General features: G+C 41.8%; 1 protein-coding gene across 1 annotated transcript in view; it reads right to left on the reverse strand.

Annotated features, from left to right (window-relative positions):
- Nucleotides 1-22,586, reverse strand: part of USP3 (ubiquitin specific peptidase 3) — a 41,633-nt gene extending 19,047 nt beyond the window's left edge. The window contains exons 1-3 of the mRNA XM_065641608.1: nucleotides 22,427-22,586; nucleotides 5,702-5,762; nucleotides 3,677-3,808 (exon numbers count right to left, since the gene is read on the reverse strand). Of these exons, the coding sequence (XP_065497680.1) occupies nucleotides 3,677-3,808; nucleotides 5,702-5,762; nucleotides 22,427-22,517 (284 nt within the window). The 5' untranslated portion in view covers nucleotides 22,518-22,586. The remainder of the gene's footprint in view (nucleotides 1-3,676; nucleotides 3,809-5,701; nucleotides 5,763-22,426) is intronic.
- Nucleotides 22,587-24,996: the final 2,410 nt, after the last annotated feature.

A 24,996-nucleotide genomic window follows, 5' to 3' on the forward strand; every position in this document is an offset into this window, starting at 1 on the left:
AAAAATAAAGAAAATCCAAGTCTCCTTAGTTGCGCTAACATATTATATAAGTAAACAAAGAACTCAAGTTCTACTGTGTTGATAAAAGGCTTTTTACCTTCTTTAATTTGCACTGACTGTAGAATGCAAAATAACAGACCCAAGCAATCTCATTTTTGGATGCTAATGTGCTAGCACAGTAAGTCTGTCTTTTAAATAGAACCACTATCACAAAAAGAAAGACTAAAAAATATTTTTTTGAAGTCTTTGGCACTTAGTTATTTTTACATCAGCACAGGTGTGGGGGGGAGAACAGCAGCACAAGCTTGTCCCTTTAAGAGATAACAAGGAGGCTAATGGGTCAGAAATCTGACCTGCAAATTGCGTCTGGGATGAAACGAACACAGGAAAAATATGCAAATATGTGAACAGGGCAGCCTTTCTTCTTCTGTGCCAACCAGCTGCCTGTGCACTAGCACAGAGAAAAACAAATTTACAAGAGTCCTCTTTCAGGAAATCTATTTCTCAAAGCAGGCTACTTCTACATATCATTTAACTTCTCGTGCACAGAAAAGCAATCGCTAACACAGGAGGAAAAAGCATCATACAACAGCTTGAAGAGAAAAAAGATTTGTCCTTCTCGTAAGCTATTTGGACTTAGTACTTTAGAACTAACTGAAAGGCTGATTACCTCCAAAAAGTGGAATCCAGGAGTCAGTGCTTAGGGTCTCAAACACAATTCAGTCTGAGGATTTAGTATTGCATCTACCATCTCGAGAGTGACCAAAGAATCAAAAAGAGAGTTGTACTCTCATAGTAAATAAAAGATTAACATTCTCTCAACTTTTTCACTGTGAAGACTGAAAAAGTGAATAGGAGGGCATAGAAGAAAGATCAAATCCCTAGTTGCCCAATACTCAAGCATGCCTGTATTTCTCAAAACGTTACCAAATTCACACGTACAATAAAAACCTCGTCTCAGACTAAAAAAAAAAAAAAAATCCACTGTCCCACCAGAACCAAAACACTTTCCTTTCAAAGTTATGTCGAAAGCTTGTGATCATGTAGAAGAAAACATACACACTTAAGACTTCCACGCTGAAATGCAGTTACAGGAAACTGTTCTGGTTTTGGTTTACAGCAACACTGCATGTGAACTAGAAACAAAATTCAATAAACCACGGTAGCTTCAACAGTCATATAGTATTTCTTCCCCTTGGACTGACAAGAATAGCTAAGGCAAACCCCTGCACTGTGCTCTCATGACGGCGTGAAGGTTTGTGACATGGCCAAAGAAAAGCAAAAGATTAAATGCTTAGAAAAGTGCCCAGACAGGCTTGTTCACTGCTACTATCATGCAAGCTAAGGAACACAGTAAATTGGGATCCGCAGGATAAAAATGGAACAAGAATATTCCACTCAACTCTGTGCAGTAAACAAAATTGCAAATAAAAGCACTGCATCAAAATATCTGCATTATTTTTACAGTAGAAGTAAAATTCTACCAAGTCTTAGGATAGTATATTTTTCAAACTATTGAGGTTGCCCACATTGCTAGCATAAAATATTAACCTTTAAATAAAAGCTCACTTAAAAGAAACACCATTGCATAAGCATAGCACTAATGGATTTATGTCTATGCTGAAGAAGTTCAAAAATAGCATTTCAAAATTCAATCTCCACAGTAGCTAGTTACGACTTGAATTCACTCAACGATTTGCTTCAACTGGCAAGAACTACTTGACAGCAGCCACTATAGTGTTGTCTACAATAAAGGGGCAGAAGTTGGTCTGCACGCTTTCTGCTTCATCTTTACACATCTAAAACTCGTTCCCACTGAAAAAAACGGGTGTGATTAACAAATCCAGGTATCTTTTTCTGATTATCAGGTGGGGAAAAAAACTGTAATATCTTAAATGAAAGCAAAGATACACTGCTTTCGAAACTTGTTCAGCTTCACATTAGCGCAGGAGAGTTATAATTTGCTCGTGAATTATACACAACAGCAACTCCGCAAGGCAAACCTCTGCAATTAGCTCCAGCTCATCCAGAGATGACTCAGCCTTCTGCTCCGATCGCGGCAGAAAAGACATCACATGCTGAACTGCTTCTCAACCGTCCTACCACAAATACGCTGTGGAACACCAGCGAGCTCCCAAAGCGCGTGCCTACCTGCCTGCTCCTCGCAAGCGCAGCTCGTGTCAGTGACAGGTCCCGCAGCCCTCAGCTCGGCTGCTGTCATTCTGCAATGCCCATTTGCATTTGGGTAAGGTCTGCAGGGTGCCCCGACTTGTTAGTGTAACTCATCAAGCCTCAGCAAGTTGGGCATACTAATTGTCATGGTAAATGGAGATATAATCAAGACTTCAAATACTGTGGTAAAATTCCTCCACATGTTTTATTACCTTCAGAGTGGTGAGAAGACAGATCATACTTAAACAAAAAGCCACAACGTAGAACTCAGTTGTTAACAGCATTAATTGGGAAAGTGGAATTAGCTTCCCACATCTGTTCCAACACTGGTAACCTGTGCACATGTATCACTTTGAAAAATCTTATGTTTTCACATAGAAGCAGATAAAAATGCTGGTCATCTAAATAAAATGTAAATAGAAGCAAAATCCTCACACATCACAAAGCTACTCAAACTTTTCTTCTATGCTTAAAATCAGTACAGCTTTTATCACTGCTGCATATACCATCTGAATAATTCTTGAGTTTTCTTCAGGCAAGACCACTTAACTGTGTTGCAGGGGATAAAAAATATTTGTTACAAAAGCATTCTGTGTAAAACTTCATACTCACACTTTAGCAAACACACTTTTCCCTGATGATACACAGAAAAGATACCTAATTATTGAAACAAAATACCCATCGGTGGAGCTATATCCTCAATAATTTTACAAGACCATAACATGGATTTCCCCGAGATTTGCACTGTTCAAACCCTGCACTGCCACACTGCACAAGTAACATACACAGGAAACCATGAAGCTAACAGGAAACAGTGCTCACATCTCACTCAAAGAAACCGATAGAATACACCAGCCCAGGCCGTTCTTCTCTTAAAAAGACTCACTTCTGTGACTCCACTGCTTAATCTTGCCAGAAAGTTGATGCTGCTTCCAAACAGCACCCGTCACTTTCCCAAACTCATATAGGTTGCTCCAAATCCCCAAAAGAAGGAAGCCTTTCAGAGTGAAGAAAAAAAATAATATTGGAAAGAAAACCCCACACAAAACGCACACATAGACACCTCAGGTTCACATCTCTTGGGCAGGAAAAATATTGTATTACCTTACTTTCTGATGTTCTGAGAAATAAAGGGTATGCGAAAGGCTCACCAACTTGATGGAAGGAGAAACTACAACCAAACAGCAGCCTTCGCAATTAAAAGGTGAGGTTCTCAACATACCCCAAAGCAAACAGAAGCAACTCCAAAACATATTTTAATAAACAGCATTTATTTCAAAAAGTTTCTGCTAAGTCATTTGAAATGCAGGAGTTTAGCCCCAGTCAATGTTACAATACACAGGCAAAAGCAGAGAGTTACTTCGTAACTGTTTTTAAACAGCCATGTCTGGAAATCAAGAGATAAAGTGCATAAAAATATGTGTAATATAATGCTTCAGAAGAGTCTAGAGTTTTTCTCTTCTAGTATGTAAAAGTTGTCAAATTACAGCGTTTAAACTCTTACCAGTATGTACTGTAACTACTGCAATCCATACACACAGTATGCTGAACTTTCTCTTGCTTTTCTGTTTTCTTATGATTGGTCATAGGAATCTGTGCATCTTCATAATGCTTTTTTGCATGGCCATTCACATATCTAAAATAAATGAAAAACAGAAAAAAAAAGTCTCATACTTTTAAACAGTTACTTAACCAACATCCATTGAATATAAGAACAACGAAGGCAGCCTAATAAGCATCCAATATTATACCAGCATTAAAATAGGCAATTCACCTCTGTGAAAACATCGGTTAAATTGTCTAACGTTTTACCCTTTTACACTTCCACGTTGCCCAAATTAATCTCTCCATCTCCTTCATAGCAACCACCAACTGGCATCCTTGTACCAAACCCTGGGATGAGGGCCCTGAACAGACTGACGCACCTTCACACCCGTGAAAACCATTGGCTCCCTTTTTCCATACCTGTAATGTGGTCAGTTCTCTGTATTACTTTCCCATATACTTTTCTTACAGCTCTACTTTTTTCTCCACCCAGCATTCATCACATTTGTGATTACTTTAACAGTGTGCTGACCCCCATATGAAAGCACATCCATTTTAAGCTTTCCCATTCCGCAGCACCATTTAGAGCATTCGACGTCTTATAAAGTTCATGAATTTGGAAGGCTCTGGTGCCTGGGGTCACATCACAGAAAATCTAAAATCCTGCGGCTGTTTTGCTGACACAACGAGCATTTTCATGCTCAAAATTTGAGATCTAGGAAATTAAGCATCTTTAATTAATAAAGCGTCACTACAAATGCAAGAGCCCTAAGTATCAGCTGAAAATCATTAACACCATTCCTCGCCTGTTGGACTCGGTAACGCCAACTGACAGGAACTCTGCACGTGCTCCACAGGAAGGTTTCTCTATCGTCCTCAGATGCAGGTGTGAACAATTCTGCACACACAGCCGTGTGTGCTGTGTGCTTTCATGATCAAAAGTGCTCCCATTACAAGGTATATTATGTATTTCTTATGCAATTATTTTAAATTCTAAGGATGGGAGCACTTTAAAAAGTCAAAAACTGCATAAATAACTGACTCAGTGTCTACTAACTGCGTACAAGAGGGGTGGACAGTAATATGTGGACAGTGATTTTTTTTTTAATTGGTAAAAAGTAAAATATTCCAAACTATTTATTTTACACCATCACATGACATGAAGTAGTTCCACGTCTCTTGGCTCTCACCAAGTATAAATTTACAAGATAAAAGAATAAATAAAAAGATAAAAAAAGGGGTTGTGCTGAAAACTCTAAGAGGCTTTATTAAAAATGTGGCACTTACTGCTATCCAGATCAAATAAACAAAACCTGGACTTTATTGAATACACTTTGAAAGACAAAGTCATTAAGAAGCAGCAAATTTTCTACAATTATCCTGACATATAAATAGCAGCACTGACCGTATCATTCCTCTACAATTTCTTTGGGTGTACCTTAACTAATAGAGACAAAATCCAGCTGTACTCCGAAAGAATTCTGATGGTAACTCATCCTTATATGTTATGGAAATAACTTTCTTCCAAAACTACACTACAGTACATTTAAGGTATTTTTCTGTCTTAGCTAGACAGTTCCTATTTTTCTCAAAATAAGCTTTGCCAACATTTGTGGGTTTCCAAGAATTCTTATTGGTTTAATCTTATTACAATAGAAACATCTTTTCCAGAATGGAACTTTACAATATCCCACTGAATCAGCGGTGCTAAAGGCACTTTCTGAGCTGAGCTATCGCATCCACTGCAGACTTTTCTTTTGGGGAAAAAAAAAAAGATGTTGAGTATAATCTCTGGATTCTCATAAGGTGGCAAAGAAGTGTGTTCAGTATAAACATACAATGTTAAATGAGATAATGAAAGGTTTATTTCAGGGAACTGTAAGTCATTCGGGAAAATTTTAAATTAACTGCTGCAGAGTCAAGCAACAAAGGAAAAAGATAAAGGTCTGATTAAAAGACTTACACACCAACACTTCATACCCACCTTCCACAATGGACACTTGAGCACGTCAGACAGACCCACGGACTTTTATTTGACCGGCACACTATAAAAGATTAAAAAAAAAGTATCAAATGAATGGGCTCTGATATTCCAGTTGCATAACACATTCTGAACACTAGCAATAGCTCTGCGGACTCCAGCTTGGCAGCACAGTTATGTAAAATAGCCAGTCGTGTTCATTAACCTTTATTAGGGACTAAACTAAGAGACTGAAGAGCTATTGACACTAAAGCACATTAACCTTCTTCTGGCTCGGGTTTTAGTTGCAGGCTGAACATTTACCTGCTACTTTCAATGAAAAATTTAATTTTTTTTGTTTGTATTACATCCACATGAGGTCTGCATGATTTTGAAATACAATAAATAGCAGCAGCACCTGTAGCAAACACACTGGTAAAGTTTAAAAACCTTTCTTTTGGCTTTTCACAAGGCCGTCCACCCAACACAGGAAAAAAAGCCACAGCACTTCACTTCTGCTTCCTACCATTACTTATACAGTGAGCCACTTATTGCAGGAAAGCCTGGCAATCTGATAAGAAGCACACAGAATACATTACTGTGCAATGCAGAATAATATTAATACACACCACTTATTCAATATGTATTCCTGTGCTGGTAAAGGCTTTATCCATAAAGATGTCACCCTTTCAAGTCACACACGAGAAGCCTAAAGGTTGAAGTGTAACACAGTGCTGTGCTTCACAACCCATTCCAGACACCAGAAGACGTTATCTAAGTTTTCAACTCTAAGTCTAGAAAAATTAAATAACCATGGTTGTTTTCAAGCTAAAGGGCTTAAAGGGAAAAACCAGCAGATACTAGAAAATTATGAAACATCATCCCAGGGTAGAGTAATAGAAATGGGATATTCCAACTTCTACCCCAACCCAAGAGCAAAGTTTGCAAATTCAGATTAGAAACAAAATGTCAGTAAATAACCCATGTAGGCAGAACACAGTGAAACAGGCAAACAGAACAAAATTTTACACAGAATCACAGGGATTAGTCACGAAAAAGTATGTGCATCTTTATAAACAAAAGCAATTGTGGAACTACAACTAAATTGATATTGAACTCTCAAATTTTGAGTGGAGGTCCAATTTGGATCATGTCACTGAAGGAGGGATGCTACGATATACAGTGCTTACATCTGAATGAAGTCAAATTGTTCACAATTATCCATTACCACAGCATGTACAGGAATAGCATTACACTTCCAAATACCCAACTAGTGTGGTAAGAAAAATTAAATGCTAAGAACAGTAAAAAGACAACTTCAATTACCCCAGAAATACAAAAGGGGTATGATGCCACCTAGTTTTTCTACACGCTGTAAACAACTGCTCCCTGGAGCAGCCACTCAAAAGTCACAGAGGAAAAATAAGACACCAGAAACACAGGGGTCTGCAAGGCAAGGGGGAAGAAGAGACAAAGAGAAGGGGATTAAATCCTAGCGTGCATGTAAATTATGTACATCGTGATTTATTGTAGAAAAGCTTGAGAACAGCGTTCCATGTCTGTAGTAACGCCTTAGAAAGCTGCTCCAGGGCAGGACCCCCTGAGCAGGCTCACTGAGGACTTCTAGAAAAACTCAAAAACACGTTCACCAAGCTACAAACTGTGGTACACAACAAACTGTTAAGATCAACGACCACCAGAGAAAGTTAAGCTAGCAAAAGTGAAAGAAGTTTCTTTACCAAATTAAATGATAAATTATAAGAAAAAACATTAATCCCCTCCTTGCTTTAACTATGAGGGAAGTGACTAGTTTAGCTGATTAGAAGAGCTACTTTGTCACCATTAGATTTTGCCTATTTAATTTAAATTGGACCAAAAAAAGCCCCCTAGCTAACACTGCTTCTTAAATAATTGCCTTCTGCATTTGATTTCATTATTACAAATAGTTGTTGCATTTCAAGTCACAGGCCCAATCCAAGGAATGGTTAAAACTAAGAATTTCACTATGTTCACTGAAAAAAGCACAGTTAAGTAGCTACTTTAAACTGTTTAGTAAAGACTCCAGAGCTGTTTTCTTCACCTGCTGCAATCATTACTTTATTTGACAAACACATGTTCTCACGTGTCTCAGTTTCCATGTTTTGGTTTTCCAAAACCAAATTTTCCTATTTCTGAAGTTGATGGGTTCTCGCAACTGTGATGGTAACCCTGCAATAAATAGAGGAGCAAGGTACAGCTGTTTCGGCTTACATTTCAAGTTAGAAAAGTGGAAGAAGCTTGTCTGATTTGACCAAAACACTATTGAGAAAACCAACATTTGGCAGTGGCAAACAGAAGAGGAAGGGCAGACCTTAAACAGTCATCATCCGTTAAAAACTGGCTAAATGCACCATCACTGTAACCTGATACAATTTTATTTTCCTGAATTACACAAACTGAAAGGTAAAAAATTAACCAGAAGGAAACAGAAGCCAAAACCATTCATGCACTTAAACAGATTAAGTGCTGCATGAACAAACCACTACCGTACACTTTCCTTGCCAGGAACATGAAACAGTCTTCCCAGCATTCAAACCCCGGCAGAAATCCCCACTTAAAACCAACATTTTTTGCTTTCGCTATGGTATCATCTGTGGATAGCACTGGTTCTCAACCAGTAGGTCAAAGCATTACAATGCAAGCTGTTGCTCTTAATTTCCACCATGTACCAGACAATTACAATTCAACGTTCAGATACTTTAAATACCAGCACTCCTTGCTTGCCAAGTGTGAAATTATACTGAAGTGTCAAATTATATTGAAGTGTTAAATTATACTGCTCACTCTGCAGAGTTCACATCATGTTTAAGTGTTCTGCACAAACAGCAAACAAGTCCACCAACTTCATACAACGCCAAAAAATAGCTTCCACTAAAATGTTCCATCTTGCACACCAGAGAATAGGAAAAGATGGCTCATTTGTTTGCTTTAACTTTGAGGAAGAACTTTGCTCCAATTGCATCACATTAAAAATGTGTAGTTTATCTTCTTCACAAACATCTCCTCCCACAAAGAAATCAAATAACATGGAAGTGACTCCCACTAAGATTAGACACAGAAGCCAGTATTAAATTTGTGACCTACAGCCGCTCTGTTCTGAGAGGATTGCACAATTGATTTTTTTAAAGGTTGCTGAAGATTGCATTCCACATTTCTCTGAGGCTGGCTCTCCAGGTACTCCTCAATTCAGATCCTAAGGCAGTTACTGTCTGTTACTGACTATTAATGAATTAAATTAGGCTCGGAGCTTCAGGCATTAGTCAGGACTCTAACACGACCGGCACCATGGAACGCACAGCAAAAGCGCAGTCACTGACCTAAACTGCTTACGATCTAAATTAAATGTAGACAGTTTGGCTACGTTTGTAAAGAAAACACAAGTTATTCCTTTCAGATGTAATACTGACATGAAGGCACTAGGCTTAGAAGTAGATCGGAAACAAGAGAGACAGATCCGCAGCAAATCCAATCTCAACTCAAAGCACATTACACAGCCCTAGAACTTGGTCCTTAAAACAGATTTGGGTGTTCAGGACTTTCAAGTCAGACAGTTACACAGAATCATGAGGAAAGACTCTCAGACCCATTTGTACAGGCATGTACATCTTCCCTCAATTATCAGTATTCTAATTGGGATTTGGGTGTTTATTTTTTTTAGTGCAATTTAAAACAAGAGGAGGGGGGTGCACTACACAGCACTCCCTACTTTGGAATAAAGTGATGCTCAGCAAACATCTTAACCACATTAAAAAAATATATCTGTGTTTGCTACACCTTATTTAGTGGTATCCAGGCTAAGGAACACTGGCTGCTTTCTCGGCTTGAACTTAAATGGCTACCGCAATGGTTACCAATCCTCATTTTCCTGTATTTTTAGAATAGTTTCAAGTGGTTAGGCAAAGATGATACTAACATGCCAAAAGAAAAGGGAAAGCAAATCTGCAACGCCACAATGTCTAAAGCCGTAAGCCATTTGCCATTTTACATCAATATCACCTTATTCAGAAGCTTAGAAACATAATTTTTCATCATGTAATAGGAAGGGGAAATACTATATTTTACAGACCGGTTTAAGTGAAATCTGAATACTCATTATTAGCCTACAAAGCCCTCTGTAAATGGAGTATCCATCCAGCCCCAAGAGGGCAAACAATCACACCCTACTGCATACAGACTCATACATAACCACGGGAGCGTTCAGAGACGTCCCTCCAGCTCCCGCTTTCTGTAAATCATCCCAATACATAATGTTCATCAATTTATGCCAAGTAGAACGAGTAAGACACAGCTAATCAGTTTGGCACTGTCACCACGGGGCCCCTGCTCCATCTCGCCCTCACGATCACTCAAAGATGTACTTGTGAATTGTGACCTTTTTTTTTTTTCCTTTACTGAAAACTGACCCCAAGCGCATTTGTGAGGCATGAAAGCGCCTGCCAAACACTGCGTTCCTGGCGGAACAAAGCTGCGGATTTCCACTGTAAGAAAGCTACGGCTATGTAAAAGTACACAAACAAGCCGTGAAACTAATGGGTTTGTTTAACTAGCAAACTGCATAATTTATAAACTGGCAAAAGAAAAAAGCAGCAGGAAGAGGAGGAGACAAACAGGAAGCAGGTTCTGTGCGGCAGCCAAGGTCAGAAACCGGCAGTGCAGAACCTGCCCCGGAGAGCCGGCAGCAGCGCGGGCTGGGGACCAGGGCACGGCGGCGCCCGCGGCTGCTGCCCGGCTCCGTGTGAAACAGTCCTTCACCACATCGCTGAGAAAAGGCCACCAAATATGAGCACAGTGAGAGCAATACTTTGGTCCTTCTGTCAAGAGCGCGTTGAATGGAAACAAGATTAGGGTCACTGAACTATTTCCAGTGGTCTCCACAGCCTTTCGAAAACGGCCTGGACCCTGCTCTCCAAAGGAGCTGTACCCACGCTACCATCTTACTCGTATAATTATATGGCTAAACTACAATAACGTAATAACCTGCACAGAAACATCTTTGGACTAAATGACCTTTTTTCATTTCAGTTTATGTTAACACAGTAGGTCAGCTATACTGCCAGAAGGTGAACTGGAAAAGGTCCCTGTTACTCCGCACAGTATCCGCACCAGGAAAAATATTTACACAGTTGTGGCCGCACTGCTGTACTGATACTGTGCTGAGCAAGTTGTCCCACAAACATAAGCACTCGGTGACAAACACATATATATCATAGAACCAAAGAATCATAGAATAGTTTGGGTTGGAAGGGACCTTTTGAGGTCATCTAGTCCAACCCCCAACATGCCACGTATGTATAGCATGCTGTATGTGTAGGATGTATACAAATGCTATACGTACACACACACAGGTGTATCTCAAAAAAAAAAAAAGAAAGAAAAAAGGAAGAATACTGTCAAAAGTATTCTAGAGATATAGACTTTTCCTTTCCCATACTTTCAATATCATCTTGCCTAACAATCCCTCGGTGCCCTGTTTAGTTAGGATTTTGTAACAGGACAAAGTTACTCTACATCTGGTTCCTCATAGAACCTGACAAACGCAGCAAAAAAGAGTTGGGCTGTCTGCATTAACACGTGAAGAAAAAAAAAGCAACAATCTGCATACCAGAAAGCGAAACCCCTGCTTTGTGAAACATGAACCTTCTGCGACACATCGGGCCTAAGGAATCAGACTAAAAGCTGCTTCCTCCAAAGATCTGGAAGTAAACGCGAGAGAAACTTGCAAGCAAAAAATCCTGGGAAACAATCGCAAGTGGTGGGAATGCAAAACACTGCACAAACGTTCAACCAAAATTATGCAAACCACTTTAGAAATAACATCTCAAATGCAAAGTTTTTCAGTCATGGGATTCAGAGCATTTCTCAGAGAGCCCACTTTCATTTTACAGACTGAATAATGGAGAAAGAGAGAGCAAAAAATTTACCAAAGAATTTTAAATTAATCAGCATAGATCAGAACTGGCCTACTAGCCCTAATACCTTAGTCCTTTATGTCACTTCACTTGCAGACAAGAGTAAGACATCCCGAAACTCAGTACTCTACACAAAACTTTAAAGGTGACTTGCCAAAACAGCTCTGAATTAAAACACCTAAAACTTCCCACATGCAATACACAAGAAGTATCAGACACACGAGAGAGTCGTCTGTAAAAGCATTCTAAGTAGGGAATTGCTGAAGTTCTTAGCCTACAAGAAATACCAAGGAGACAAAGGTGTTAGATGTTGTCCTTCCTCTGGGCTCACATGCTGGGGTTGCAAAAAAGGCTCTGCCCACCACTGGAATTCACAGCTCTGGAACTCCCTCTGGATGCAGGAGCCACGTCTTTTCAAAGCCTGAATAAATCAGCACAGAGGTTTCCACCACGCGACCCCCACGCATTCAAGATGTGAATGCCTCGCGTTTAACGCACAGGCATCCATCCTCCCCTTGGAGGACCTTCCTTCCACACTACTCCTAAGCGCCCAGGGAGAACCAACCTTTCCTTTTGTTAAAGACACTTCCCATGAATAGCTATACAGGGGAACAGTGAGACGAAGCAAAAGAGAAAGTGTGACTTTCACCAAAACTAGCATTTACCGCTTTCACCTCGACTGCACACTCTGCAGCAACGAAGAGCCATGTATTCTATATTCTAAATCCTCCAGATGAAACACTCGGTCTTTAGAACTGAGACTGGAACCAAGGATTTTCCACTTGCAATGAACTGTCCAAATCACGACGTTAGAGTCTCATGTGCACTCTTTCCTTCTGGCCCATAAACTCGGTTATAAACCAGCATATACAATAAAACAGCTTCTCGGGGCAAAAAATGTCTTATCACAGAGCATCAGTCAAGACTGCAGGACAGCTGGATATGTGCAGGCTCGGATACGCTGGCACTGAAAAGAGACTTTTAAAGCAGAATTGAAGAAGCCTCAAAAAATACAGGTGTCCTCCAAGGCAAGTGAGTATTTGTAGAGGCAGCATGTAAAAATTCGTAACAGGCAATTGTACTTAGTACCAAGTACACATGTAGTAACACAACCGATCACGTTCCCAGTTTTTGGCTTTGCATTCTTTTGTGTATTTAAAAACGCAGCTGCTACAAGCATACATGCAAGCTTTATTATCCGACCTTATTGTCTGCTTACATTCAGGAGAAATCCAAAATACTGAAATGAGTATCTCAACTAAATGTGTTGGCAAAATCATAAAACAGGACAGGCATTAACATACACAGAAGCCCACTAAGTCTAAGCAGAATGCTAACATTATTTTATACTCCAGGAGTAGGTTCCAGAACTTAAATACTGCATTAAATGTCAATGGCTGTTGATTTACTTTTCTTTCTGGGGGGTAGCGGTTAGGGAGGAGGGAGCAGTGTTTTTAAACCATACACACATCTGGTAAAAGTATCTGCTCTACATTTTAAGAACTTAAGGGAAGTCAATTCCAGACGAGTAACTGTAATGAAAACCAGGTGACTAAAAAAAGTAAATGTTACCCAAGTATTTTTTAAACCTTTGAGTAAGCTAAAGCCCCCATTCTAGACAGAGAATACAGGGAAAAGGAATGTTACAGGCATTGCAAACTAGAGACATCTTCTACACCTTACTTACAAGCCAGCCGTTTTACTGCTTAGGTTTTAAAGAGTATTCCCATTTGTTTTCAAACTTCATTTCACATAAAGCTCTTCTTTCTATCTTGCCCTCACTCCCATTACAAGAAGTTCATAAATGGACTGAACTTGTGCTAAACTGTTTGATTTTAGAAAAATAAAAATTCTATTTAACAATACCTAAGTTTCATTTGTTAGACATCTTATTGTCTGCTTCAGAAAAACAGCATTCTAGTCAAAATGAAACCAGACAGGAGAAATGGTTTTTAATTACACTACTTAAAATGTTTTGTTTTAAAGTCAGCTAATACCCCATACTAGAGGAAAAGGTAAGAAAAGATGAAATTTAAATTACATTTAAATCAAAGCAAGAGAATTTACAAGGAAGTAAGTTTCCTGGTAAGCACTACTAACAACATAAAAATGTTAACCATTGTTTTAGTGTTTCATACCTTCATAACAAAGACTTGCACAATGAATAGGAGTCTCAAAAATAGCAAGTCTTAGCCTGTCTCAAATCACATTGAAATGTAAGAGAATTCAAAAAGACTCTGACGAACATAGAAAGCAAGAAAGCACCCTCACCCTACAGCTATGGAAAAAAAAAACCCGCCAGTTATTTCTTCTGCTCTTATATTTCAGCTGAAACCAGAAAGATTAAGTTTTTAGTGAGAAAACAAATAAGTTATATTGTGCTAGTGAGTGAACTTAGAAAATCAACCAATATTTGTGCTCATGCACAACGGAACGTGTGGTTTCCTCCTCTCTGTCATGAAATAAAAGCATTGCTCAGTCTCACATGCAAGAGACTTCACCAGCGGTTACAGCGAACCACTCTATCACAGCAGAAAACGATATACAATTCAGACACAGTAAACAACAACTGAGTAAGAATATAAAACAGGGGTAGGTGAACAACCTTTCATAGGATAAACAGGTCACCGAGGTCCCCAACACATTCCTAACACTGAGAAATGTTTGTCAGAGAACAATGTCATTAGCTCCATCTGCATGTAATTCAGCTCCGGGTTACGCTCAGCCGCACTGGCTTACAGTTTGCTATGTGGATTACGCAATCGGAATTCCACACTGAACGACTTGGAACTCAAAAACGCGTGCTTTTTTGTCTGCCCGTGTTCTTTATCCGGTGGTGGAAAAGGAGACAGGCAGGTAAGGAAAACTGAACTGTTGTGAACAGACACATCAGCTCCTGAGGAAGAGGTTGAACCAACTGGGGGTGGAGGGAAGATGCAAAACCAAAGTCACATCACCTATAGCAGCAACATACAGACAGGTAGAGCATCCTATGCTGCTTTTGTTATGGTAGAGAAATAAGGTCACTTAGCACTACCAAACACACAAATACTGTAGCTGTCAGGCTACAGTAGTGCCTTATTTTTTGGCCATTTAGTCTTTCTACATGCAAAGTCAAACTTGAGGTCAAGAAATAGCAGCAGCTGGTCTTCCTGCATATACCACATAAATCATATCCTACCTGAAAACAACAGTGAGAAGATACAAGAAAAAGGGAAGGAAAAAGGGAAAGACATCGGAACAGGCTTATTTTACAAACAATCATAGAATCATTTCAGTTGGAGGAGATTCTCAGGATCATCAAGTCCAACCATAACCTAACCTAACTCTAGCACTAAACCATGTCCCTAAGAACTGTGGCCAAAAGCATTGTTTTAAAAAATTATTGCCTCTATTTCTCCTTTACATTCTAAAAACAACTTCTAGTGGCTTGGCTACTTTGATAACTAATTAGTACCCAGATTTAAATATAAACATACACACACACATGTATTTTAAAATTAAATGCTTTCTAGCCCTCATATGAAAACAGATATTGTTCCTTATTATAGTAGTAGCATGCCAAGAAAAAAATAAAGTTATTCAATCTTTATATTAAAGTGAGACACGCAAATATTCATTTTCAGACAGCGGCCAGAAAAAAAACACAGCAAAGCCAACAGTGTAACATAATTTTTAAACCCTTAAGGAAAGGAATCTTCTTGAGTCAGTTAGCAATTAATCTCAGGTCAAAACACTCAAGCTGGAAATAGGAGGGGAAAGAAGGGAAAGACAGCAAGAAGGTTTCTTGCTTTCTTTATATAACGTAGTAATTAATCTACTTATTTGTAGTCCCCACTATTTCATTCCTACTTCCCCAATATTAGCCAAAGGCACATAGCTAACCACCCCTGTGAACAAAAAAAGAAGGAAATCAAATGCTCAGTGGACAAAAACATTACCAAATGAAAAACTTATGAACTGAAGGTTAAAAAAGAAAAAAAAACAAACACAAAGGGTCATGGCTGCCTGGGCCAAACGAACCTGTATTTTGACATGGACAAGAGGACATGCACATTCACACGGAATCCTCAATAATGTACCTATGAATTACCTTGAAAAATCAGTATCTGCCTGTTTGGTACTGGTAAGAACCCACAGCCCCCAACCTGACAGTACCACATCGCTCTGAAATTAAAAAGCTTCTGTACTGAGAGGGACAGGCTGACTGCCAGAATAATCACCTTGTTTTGCCAGGTTGCCTGTGGGTATTGTGATTCAACTCAAATGCGTAATAAAAATCTGTGAAAGAAATTTCATAACTACGTTTACGAGATCCAAAATTATGCAAGATTTTCCAAAGGACGGGAAAAACCCCCAACCACTAGAGGACTGCCTTGACATACCAGTTGAGATTGCTGCATGTTAAGTGTATTCATCGTGTCATGTACAGTTTAAAACACCCTCTTATAATCAAGGAAATGAATCACTAAGTACACAAAATCTTACACTGCTCCCATAACAAGGACACCACAAAGCAATGACTATTTTATCAGATATAATTCTAATTCACTCTACAATAAAAACTGTTTCCTCCAATAATCTCAAAATAAAAATCAGAAAAGCCTTTACTAGTTTTCAGATCTAAATTTCTGAACAAGTTGCACTTTCTAACCTCCACAGATTAACTTAATGGCCTTTAACCACTTTTTATCCTAGGTAATTAATGTGTGTTAAAATAGAAAGCATAGTATGAACAGGTTATTAAATAGAGTGCCACCGACCAAATGAGAAACGGCTCAAAGCTTAATTTCATTCCAAACATTTGGTCTGAAACTTTCACTCTATGTACCTCAGAGACAGATGCAACAAAAAAATTGACAAGTTTCAGTCAGCCTCAGCACCTTGCAAAAATTGGAAAAACAAAGAGTAACACACTGATCTTGTTTAACACGTGCACATCCTGAAGGGCTCAGGAAAGACAGGTGAAAATTATTATCCTGCTTACATTTAAACCGACTGTAATGAGATTTGTGCTAATCCGTGGGTAAATCAAGAGTCTGCCATGTACATGAGCACCACAGCATCTCTGACAGCCCTGACTCCTCACCATGTGGTGCACTTTGGGTCGTTTCAAAACACTGAGTTTTAGTTACATCATTAAATACTTCAGAACAGTCAGTAGTAAAATTTGTCCTTCAAAATCCAACTTCAAAAATCATCACGAAGATTAGATCTAGTTTCCAAACGAAGGCAATGTACTAAACGTCTGACTACTCTCTTCTGTTAATGTTCAAGTTTTGTGACGGATTGTGATCGTTTTGAGAGTATAAACAAATTTTTGAAAAGCAAATCTAGAAAATATTAATCTATTAATCACTATCAATTTAAGTTGGTTGACTTTAAAAAATACCAAGTATTTGAAAACAAAGACTCTCCTTTTTTGTAATTAAAAGGAAAATCAGGTCTAGCTTATGAGACCAAAATTGAGACCCATGACCCACCTCAACAGATGTGCACCTCCTAAGAGGATCCGTTCCAAAGCACTGTGCTCTGTCACACAGGCAAAGACACCTACTGCCCCACGGTTGGCTTGTACATCAGTAACCAATTCAAATGGAAAAAAAGTAAAACTAACAGTTTAAAGGAAAACAAAATTTAGCCTAAAAAACTCCCCAAATCTAACAAGCTTTCATTTAAAAGCCAGCCAGGGAATTAATTTGAGGAGATATAACAACCTATAAAGTCTGCACAGTTACTAACAAGCATTCCTGCATTGCAGTGACCCAGAGAAAAGAACAAAAGACTACTCAAGTTTGAAATTAAATTGAAGTGACTGAATTTTTTTTTTTTTAAAAAAGGTAAACTTCTTTACATCCTTATTTTGTCAATTACATTTCAGACTAGATCCGGTGATTTTCAGGCCAAATTCATTTTCCAGACATAGGGTGACAAATAACTATCAAATATACAGGCCAATAGGCCCACACGCTGCCCATGAGTTTACCCTGAGCCCATGTGCAGCTGACCGAACACAATTTTTCATGGAAAGAAGGTCCTACCTACCCGTCTGCAGTTCCAGTGAGCTGTCTCTCCTTCTCCTGTATTGTACTACAAATGGAAGGAGAGAGGAAACGAGGACCTCTAGTAACAAAAAGAAAAAAAGAGCAAAAAAGAGAGACAAAAACTCATGGAGATGGAAAACAAACACTAAGAAGGAGCCGAGATGAAAAGGAAAGCCAAGACAGTTCAAGTCCGTGTGCCTGAGCATTTACAGTGTATTTGTTTTGGCACTGACTACAACAGTCCAGCAAATGTGGCAGAATGCTGTTACCTACCCCAGTGAAAAGAGAACAGTGTACCTGATTTATCTGAGGAAACAAAACCAAAATCTGCCTGGGGAGAGTAAACAAAATAACCACCAGAAGCAGTCTGACCCAGTACAGTTGTGTTCATGAAAGTTCTCCTACTCAGAGCAAAACATTTGCTCTCACATAAAAATAAAGCACTGATATTCTGGGTTATTCTGAACTAACTGAATTTACTAAGTAATTTAGTAAATGAGTTCAAACACAGGAAAAATGTCATTAATTTAGCACGTGGATTTCCACCATAATCCCAGTTCACTAGGCCTCAAACAGCTTCCTTGTGCCAGCTCTGCCCGGTACTTTTTATGGTCCCAGCGTCATTTGCAAACACCACAATGTATGGTTCTGACCAACGGTGAAATTACAGCTCTTACTCAACACAAGCCAAAATGCAAGAAACAGATGCCAGGCAAATATATTTAGCTCTTGCAGGAAATAGCAGTCTGCAGCCAGAATTGCTCTTCAATATCTAACAAAATTATGTCACTTAAGAAAAACATGTATTCAACTGACAGCGATCAGAAAAGCAACAGTTTAAGCGCACTTCAGAAGTACAATTCCTGTTTTTTAAAAAAAAAAAAAAAAATCACCACATCTCCATTTCAGCATGCACGATCCCATCTGTCTGCAGTTGTTCTTCTAAAGAAAGAACTTAAAATTCTACATAGAACAATCAATGAGTCCAGAGAGAACAATTAATGAATCCTCAACCATGCAGAAAAAAAGAGTCAGAAAAACTCTGCAGAGCTGCACAGGTGTGCTTAGAAGATCGCAATCTCACTTAGGTGAGGCATGGCTCCCCGTGGTTTCATGAGTCTGTGCAAAGCTGCTGAGAAATCCCACATCTGAGCCGCTCCTGAGCACTTTTCATAATTACCCGATTTGCACAAGAGCGCTGCAGGTGTGGCACATCACACGAACGCAGCTGCTTCAGCCCGTGACGCTCGGTGGCCTCGCCAATGCCTGCGGCCGCTCTGCTTCCAGCTCCAGCAGAGTTTCAGAAATCCCAGCGCACGGAAAGACTGGACTCCAACTGGAATTAGCAGATGCTTGCGTGCAGTATTTCACGTGACAGCACTGATTAAAAGCCATTTTCAGTTTCTGTACGATCTCTACATATTCGTCTTCTCTTAAATGCCCAAATACAACAACAAACTGCCTCTAGATCTGCAAAAAAACATTCTGTGCTCTCTTCCAAAGGTCTTCAAGCTCCTCAAAGCAAATGCATGCGGCTTTCTGCATTGCTTACTGTACAGAACACGCTTGACCAGATTAAATACCCAGGAGAAATCACGCTATTTTCTAAATGGGGTGCTTACATTCTCAGACTTCCAAACTACACAATAGCAACATAACAGAAGTTCTAGAGACACTCAGAAATGAACATACCCCCATTGCTCTTTAATTTGGAACAAAGACATTCGTACTTGGATCACCGTACTTGTTCTCAATGCTTCCTCGTATTGCTTTTTAGGAGTCTTCCTTCATCACAAACCCTCTGTATCAACTCTGTCAGGTAGCTTCAAGGGGAACTGTTTTAGGCCAAAAGAGCGATTCAGGCTGGTGCACACGCTCGTCTAATCAATTCCCTAACTTCAGCAAAACCAGCTTCCAAATATCAGCGTCAAATGCAGCACCCCTCCATCACACAGTGACACAATCGTGAACATCAATAATATTCAGAAGTGCCTCCGTATTACCTTGTGATGTTATTGTTGCAATCAAGGGAGTTTTTGTGTAGAGGCGAGGAAAAGGTACTTAACCGATAAGCATCACTCCGCCAGTGTGACAACTCCAGCTCCTCAAATCGCAGAAACGCAAGATAATGATAAAAATAGACACCGGCAGCCTGAACTAACTCTCCAACCTATTCTGCAATGTTTTGCTATCGCTGGCAGGTCACGTGGCTGCCAGAAACCGCCTGTATCAGTATCTTCACTTATTCTCCTTTTCTGGAAAGGTCAGCAGCAACTTGGAACAGGGCTGGTGACAAGTTCTGAGTCATTTTAAGACAACGTGCTTGATGAGAGCTGCCTTATAATTACAGACTGCAGAAAATTACCTTCTGAATATTCTCCAACTGAGGCAACACCACCAACAAAAAGAACTAAGTCAACAGAATCTTAGAAAACAGCATCAAAAGTAATTGGAAATGCATTAAATTTTGACAAGATATTAATTTATACATGGCATTTTCATGGTTTAATTTTACATTACCAAGTTGCAGCAAAAACAGCAAGGAAGAAATGGTATTTATTTTGAATTGACAGAAACCAGTATTACGTTCCTTTAAAAAATTAATCTCACTAAAATCAGCAGAAACAAGAAAGAGAGAGGCCTCTATATACCATTAGGGAGTTAATGTAACAATAATCACATATTACTAGCTGGAACTGAAAAGGGAGGCCCTACATTTTACTATATTAGTAAGAACGTAAAATCCATTTTTAAAAAGAACAGTTTTAATTTGCTTTAGATTAACGAGAGCCTACTGTTTGTTCATGAGAATGGTTTAAAGTCAATGTACCTATCTTTTTCTCTAGCCACTTGTTAAAATTTCAAGTTACATGTGCGAGTACTGTAAGACTTTTTAGTCTTGGTTTCTTAAAACGCACAGCAAACACAGACACTACCCTGCATGTGGTATCACCATCAATCTACTCGGTTCCCCCAAGCGTCTGGCACCTTCTTCCTGCCTCCCAGCCGCAATAAATCAGTCGACGGCCCAGCAACTGCCTCTCCCTGTAAGTGCTGGTTTGGGAGAAACACCTCTGAACAACAAAGAAAAATTTGTTCTAATTGCTGAACTTCTCTGTTGAGAAGCAGCATGCCACGCAGGGTCCTGGTAGCTGTAAACTGGCTAATTTTTTAAAGTTGGAAAGTTATACTAATACCTGAACATATATTTTTAGTTTTTACAACCTTATGTTTTTTAGATTCTCTGAAGGGTGGTTCCCTACCGCCATATGCTTTTGGTTGACAACTCGGCTTACCCTTGATACTCTAAAGATAACAGATGGACCTACAGAGTTATAGACTTCTTGTCATTATTATTTTTTTTTTCAGCAAAGACACATTAGGAACAACAAATTTTCCACATTTCTCCACATTATTCCCCTGTACAATGTACTCCCTGTAAAACCAAAAGCATTACAGAGTGAAAGAACTGGTTTTGCCAAAGGCAGCAGCAGCAGCACCACACCTCGGCTCCAGGAAACCAGGGAAGAACCCGAGCAAGCAGCAGCCTCCCCACGCAGCAGCGCCGGTACTGCGAGACAAAGGACAACCATCTCCCCTTTAAACAAGGAACACCTCGAAATCGATCCAGCATTTCGGTGCTCCCCGATGGGTCGGTGTCCGCAGCACGGGCCGCGCTGCTGCCCTAAGCCGGACCTGCTTCCGAGTTAAACCTGCCTGGGCGCGTCTACTTTCACACCGAGCATAACTAACCACGCTTCAGTTATAGAAAACAAAAACATGGACCAAAACCGACAGCAATCACCGGAGGTTATCTGTGTAGAGGCGTGCGATGACCTATTAAAAGCTAAATGTAAACAACCTCGGGCCCGACACCTTTAAAGGGAAAGCCCCCGAACAAGCAGGACCACGCAGGGACAGCGCTGAAGACAGGGTACGTTTCAAAGATGGCAATTTGCATCATTCAATCAGCGAGCAAAACACTAAACCAAGATGACCTCGACACTCCTACCGACCGCAGAGCAGATGAACGTAACTCCCAAACCCCCCAGAGCGCCCCCACCGGGCTGCTCCTCGGACTGAAGGGGGGGCCAAGCGTCGCCTTCAGCCTCAGCAGCCCAACCCAAACTGCGCTCTTTAGCGTCCTTCCAAAATGTCCATCAGAAAAAAAAAAAAAAGTAGCGGCAGACCGCCTGAACGAGCACACTGCCCCTGCGCTGGCCGCCCTCTTCCCAGCCCCGCTCCCCGGGCCGGGCTGAGCACGCAGCTGCTCCGCCAGACAAAAGCACCGCGGGTCCCGCATTCCGCCGCGCCCGCCGGGGCCACCTCAGCCGCCCGCCCCGGGCCGGCCGCGCCGCCGGCGGGCAGAGCTGCGCAGGCGAGGCCGGGCCCGGCGCGGGGCTCCCCCTCCCCCGCCGCGCTGGGACATGCGGCGGCCGCTCCGCGGGGCGCAGGACGGGCGGCCGGGGCAGCGCCGCGGCGCCTCCACGTCCCCAAACCCCCGGAGCGGGGTCCCGCGGGGCGGCCCCGGCGGGGTGGCGGCCGGGGCAACCCCGCTCCCTGCTCCCTGCGCCGTGCCCACCCCCGGCCGCGGGGCGCCCTCCTGCCCGGGGGCTGCGCGGCCCGCGCCGGCCAGGGAGAACAAAGGAGCGGCCGGCGGCGAGAAGCGCCCGCCCAACGCCGGAGCGCCGCGGGGCGGCCGGGCCACCTCGGGCCGGCAGGGCTGGCGCAGCCTAGGCCGCGCCGGGCGCACTCACCGCTGCAGCACCAGGAGGAGGGCGAGCCCTGCGGGAACTTGGCCGAGTCGGGGGCGATGCAGACGCTGGAGCCGAGGTGCGGGCACTCCATGGCGGGCGGGCCGGCGGGGCGCGGCGGGCGGCTCCTCGCGGCGCTACAGCGGCGGCGCCCCGCGCACAACAGCCATCTTAGGGCCAGCCGCGCGATCCGCGCGCCGGGCTTTGCGGGCAGCCGCCGTCCCGTCCGCGCCCAGCGGCTCCCTCCCCCCGCCTCCCGCCGGGCTTTCCGAGCAGCCGGCCTCCCGCCCCGCCCGCGGCCTGTGCGCTGCCGCCCCGCACGGGGCTGCCCGCGGGCAGCGCCCCGGCACGCAGCGGCGCGGCGGCTCCCGGGCTGCCTCCCGTCCCGCCTCCCGTCCCGGCGGAGGCCGCGCCGCCGCGGAGCCCTGTCCCTGCCATCGCCGCCGCTGCAGGTCTCCACACCCAAGTGCAGTGTCGGGCGCGAAGCGGAGCCCGGCGCTGGCTGGAGCCGCTCCGCCCGTGTCCCGCCCGCCGCGGGCAGCGGTTCCCGTGCGATCCGCTCACAGCAACACCGGTGCCTTGCGCTTGTGAGCGGGAGCGCACGCACGAGCGTGGGGTCGGACGGATGCGATGTGCAAGATGCACAGCACAAGATGCACAGCGGTTGCTGCCCGGGCTCTGTCTTAAAAAGCGCCGTGGTTCTACTTTTCTCTGGAGGCAAGAGGGAGCCGTGGTCTTCTTGTGTCTCTCTGCTGACCGTTTGCAAATCTCGTTGTCTCACACTTTTTTTTTAAAGAGCTCCCTGGCCTCAAATTTAGTTTGTTACTGAATTTCCCACTCTACGACTGTAACCTTTAAGTTAAGCGGTAATAAAAGTACAGATGTTGTATTACAGCTTTTCCAGACGATGCAGAGCAACAGTTTTATGGCTCAGCGATTTGCATGCTTACGCTGGATCAATTCAAGTGTTCTACTGAAAGTACTCAGTTCCTTTTTAAATGTAGCAACTAAAATGAGATTCATATTCGTATCAAAGATGTCTCGGTGGTCACGAATCTCCTTGGTTCAACAGTGTTATTTGTTATTTACCCCCTCTATTCTTTTTCACCATGTTTACACAAGGGGGAAAAATTCAGAGCATGGAAGATCCAGTTTTCCACAGCATCAGAAACTACTTTGACTACCCTCAGTGGAGTTAGCTTGTATTTCTAGCTGTGTAGTTAGACGCAGATTTAATTCATAGATACCAAACTGTGAATGAAATGCCTGCAAATGTTACCTTGACAAAACCATGGAGCTTCCTCATGTCTCTCTCAATCCTTCAAAACTATCACGTGATCGATCAGGTAAGTAACATTCCCAACATACATTCTACAGAAAGCATGTATTTGTATAGTTGCCTAACAAATACTGTATAAATAGAGCAAAGATGAATTGAGAGGACAGAATCTTAAATATTGTTTCATACAAGACAACTTTGATATACATCTAAGAATTACTTGTACAAGTTCAAGGAGCAAACGGGTGGTCGTGTTAGCATGTTTGTATGTTAGCCAAGGGGTCCTTTGGTTTCTTCTCCAGCCTCTGCCATGATGTATAATGAAGACATACCTTAGAGCAGCAGTTTGCAGTTGCTTTCTGTCTTTTCTAATGAATGCATACGTTTAATTCTCTTGTCATGCCCCACGCATCCTTACAGACAGTGAGAACAAAACCTCAATTGGATCTGCCCTTCTCATCTTCCCCTCTGCAGCAATGCCACTTGGTCTTCTCTCAGTATTTTGCAACCAGAGTTTAACCAGAACAGTTCTTATCACAGAACGGTTGGGGTTGGAAGGGACCTCTGGAGATCATCTGAGAGCATCTGAGCTTAGAATTCGGCCCTGAATTGGTATTTTGCATATATACTATCAATTTACAGTGGAGAAGTTTGCTTGGAGGGTTCTTTAGTTCTGCCGTATTTCTCAGAAATAAAATCTGTGGTCTTAAATATTTGAAAACATTAAGTTGCCTCTCGTGTATGTATAATGATACCGTCTAATTATGCAGTAGCAGATTTTACCACAATCTTGGCTTTCTTCAGCAATCCCTAGATGAACATCACTCTGGACGAAGTGAAGCAGATTGTTGCCTCAGATGATTTCCTCATTTGCTGTAGAAATTGGAGAGCGTGGAATGAAGAAGGGATGATGCTGGAGGAGTGGAATGAATGCTAACCTGAAGAACTAGAATCTAATTCAGTCTTTACCACACAATTCTTACATGCCACCTGGCAAGTCATTTAAACTAATTTTTTTACTACGTAGACCTGTTTGCTTAAGATTGGATTTTCACCTCCTGTTTCCCAAAGATGTAAAAGTGAAACATTCAGATACAATGGCGACAGCAATGGAGACTACACAGAAACCCACCACAAGGAAATGAATTATTACTCAGTGCAGATGCAACTCTGAGGCAGACAACTGCCATGGAAAATATCAACAGAAAGCATCAGAATATAGGTAAGTTATAATACAAGATCTCAGCTTAATAAAACCTTTACTAGAGGCTGGCCTAGCAGCTCTGTGCGTTAT

This window comes from Caloenas nicobarica, chromosome 10, assembly GCF_036013445.1.
Source record: "Caloenas nicobarica isolate bCalNic1 chromosome 10, bCalNic1.hap1, whole genome shotgun sequence".
Taxonomy (NCBI): domain Eukaryota; kingdom Metazoa; phylum Chordata; class Aves; order Columbiformes; family Columbidae; genus Caloenas; species Caloenas nicobarica.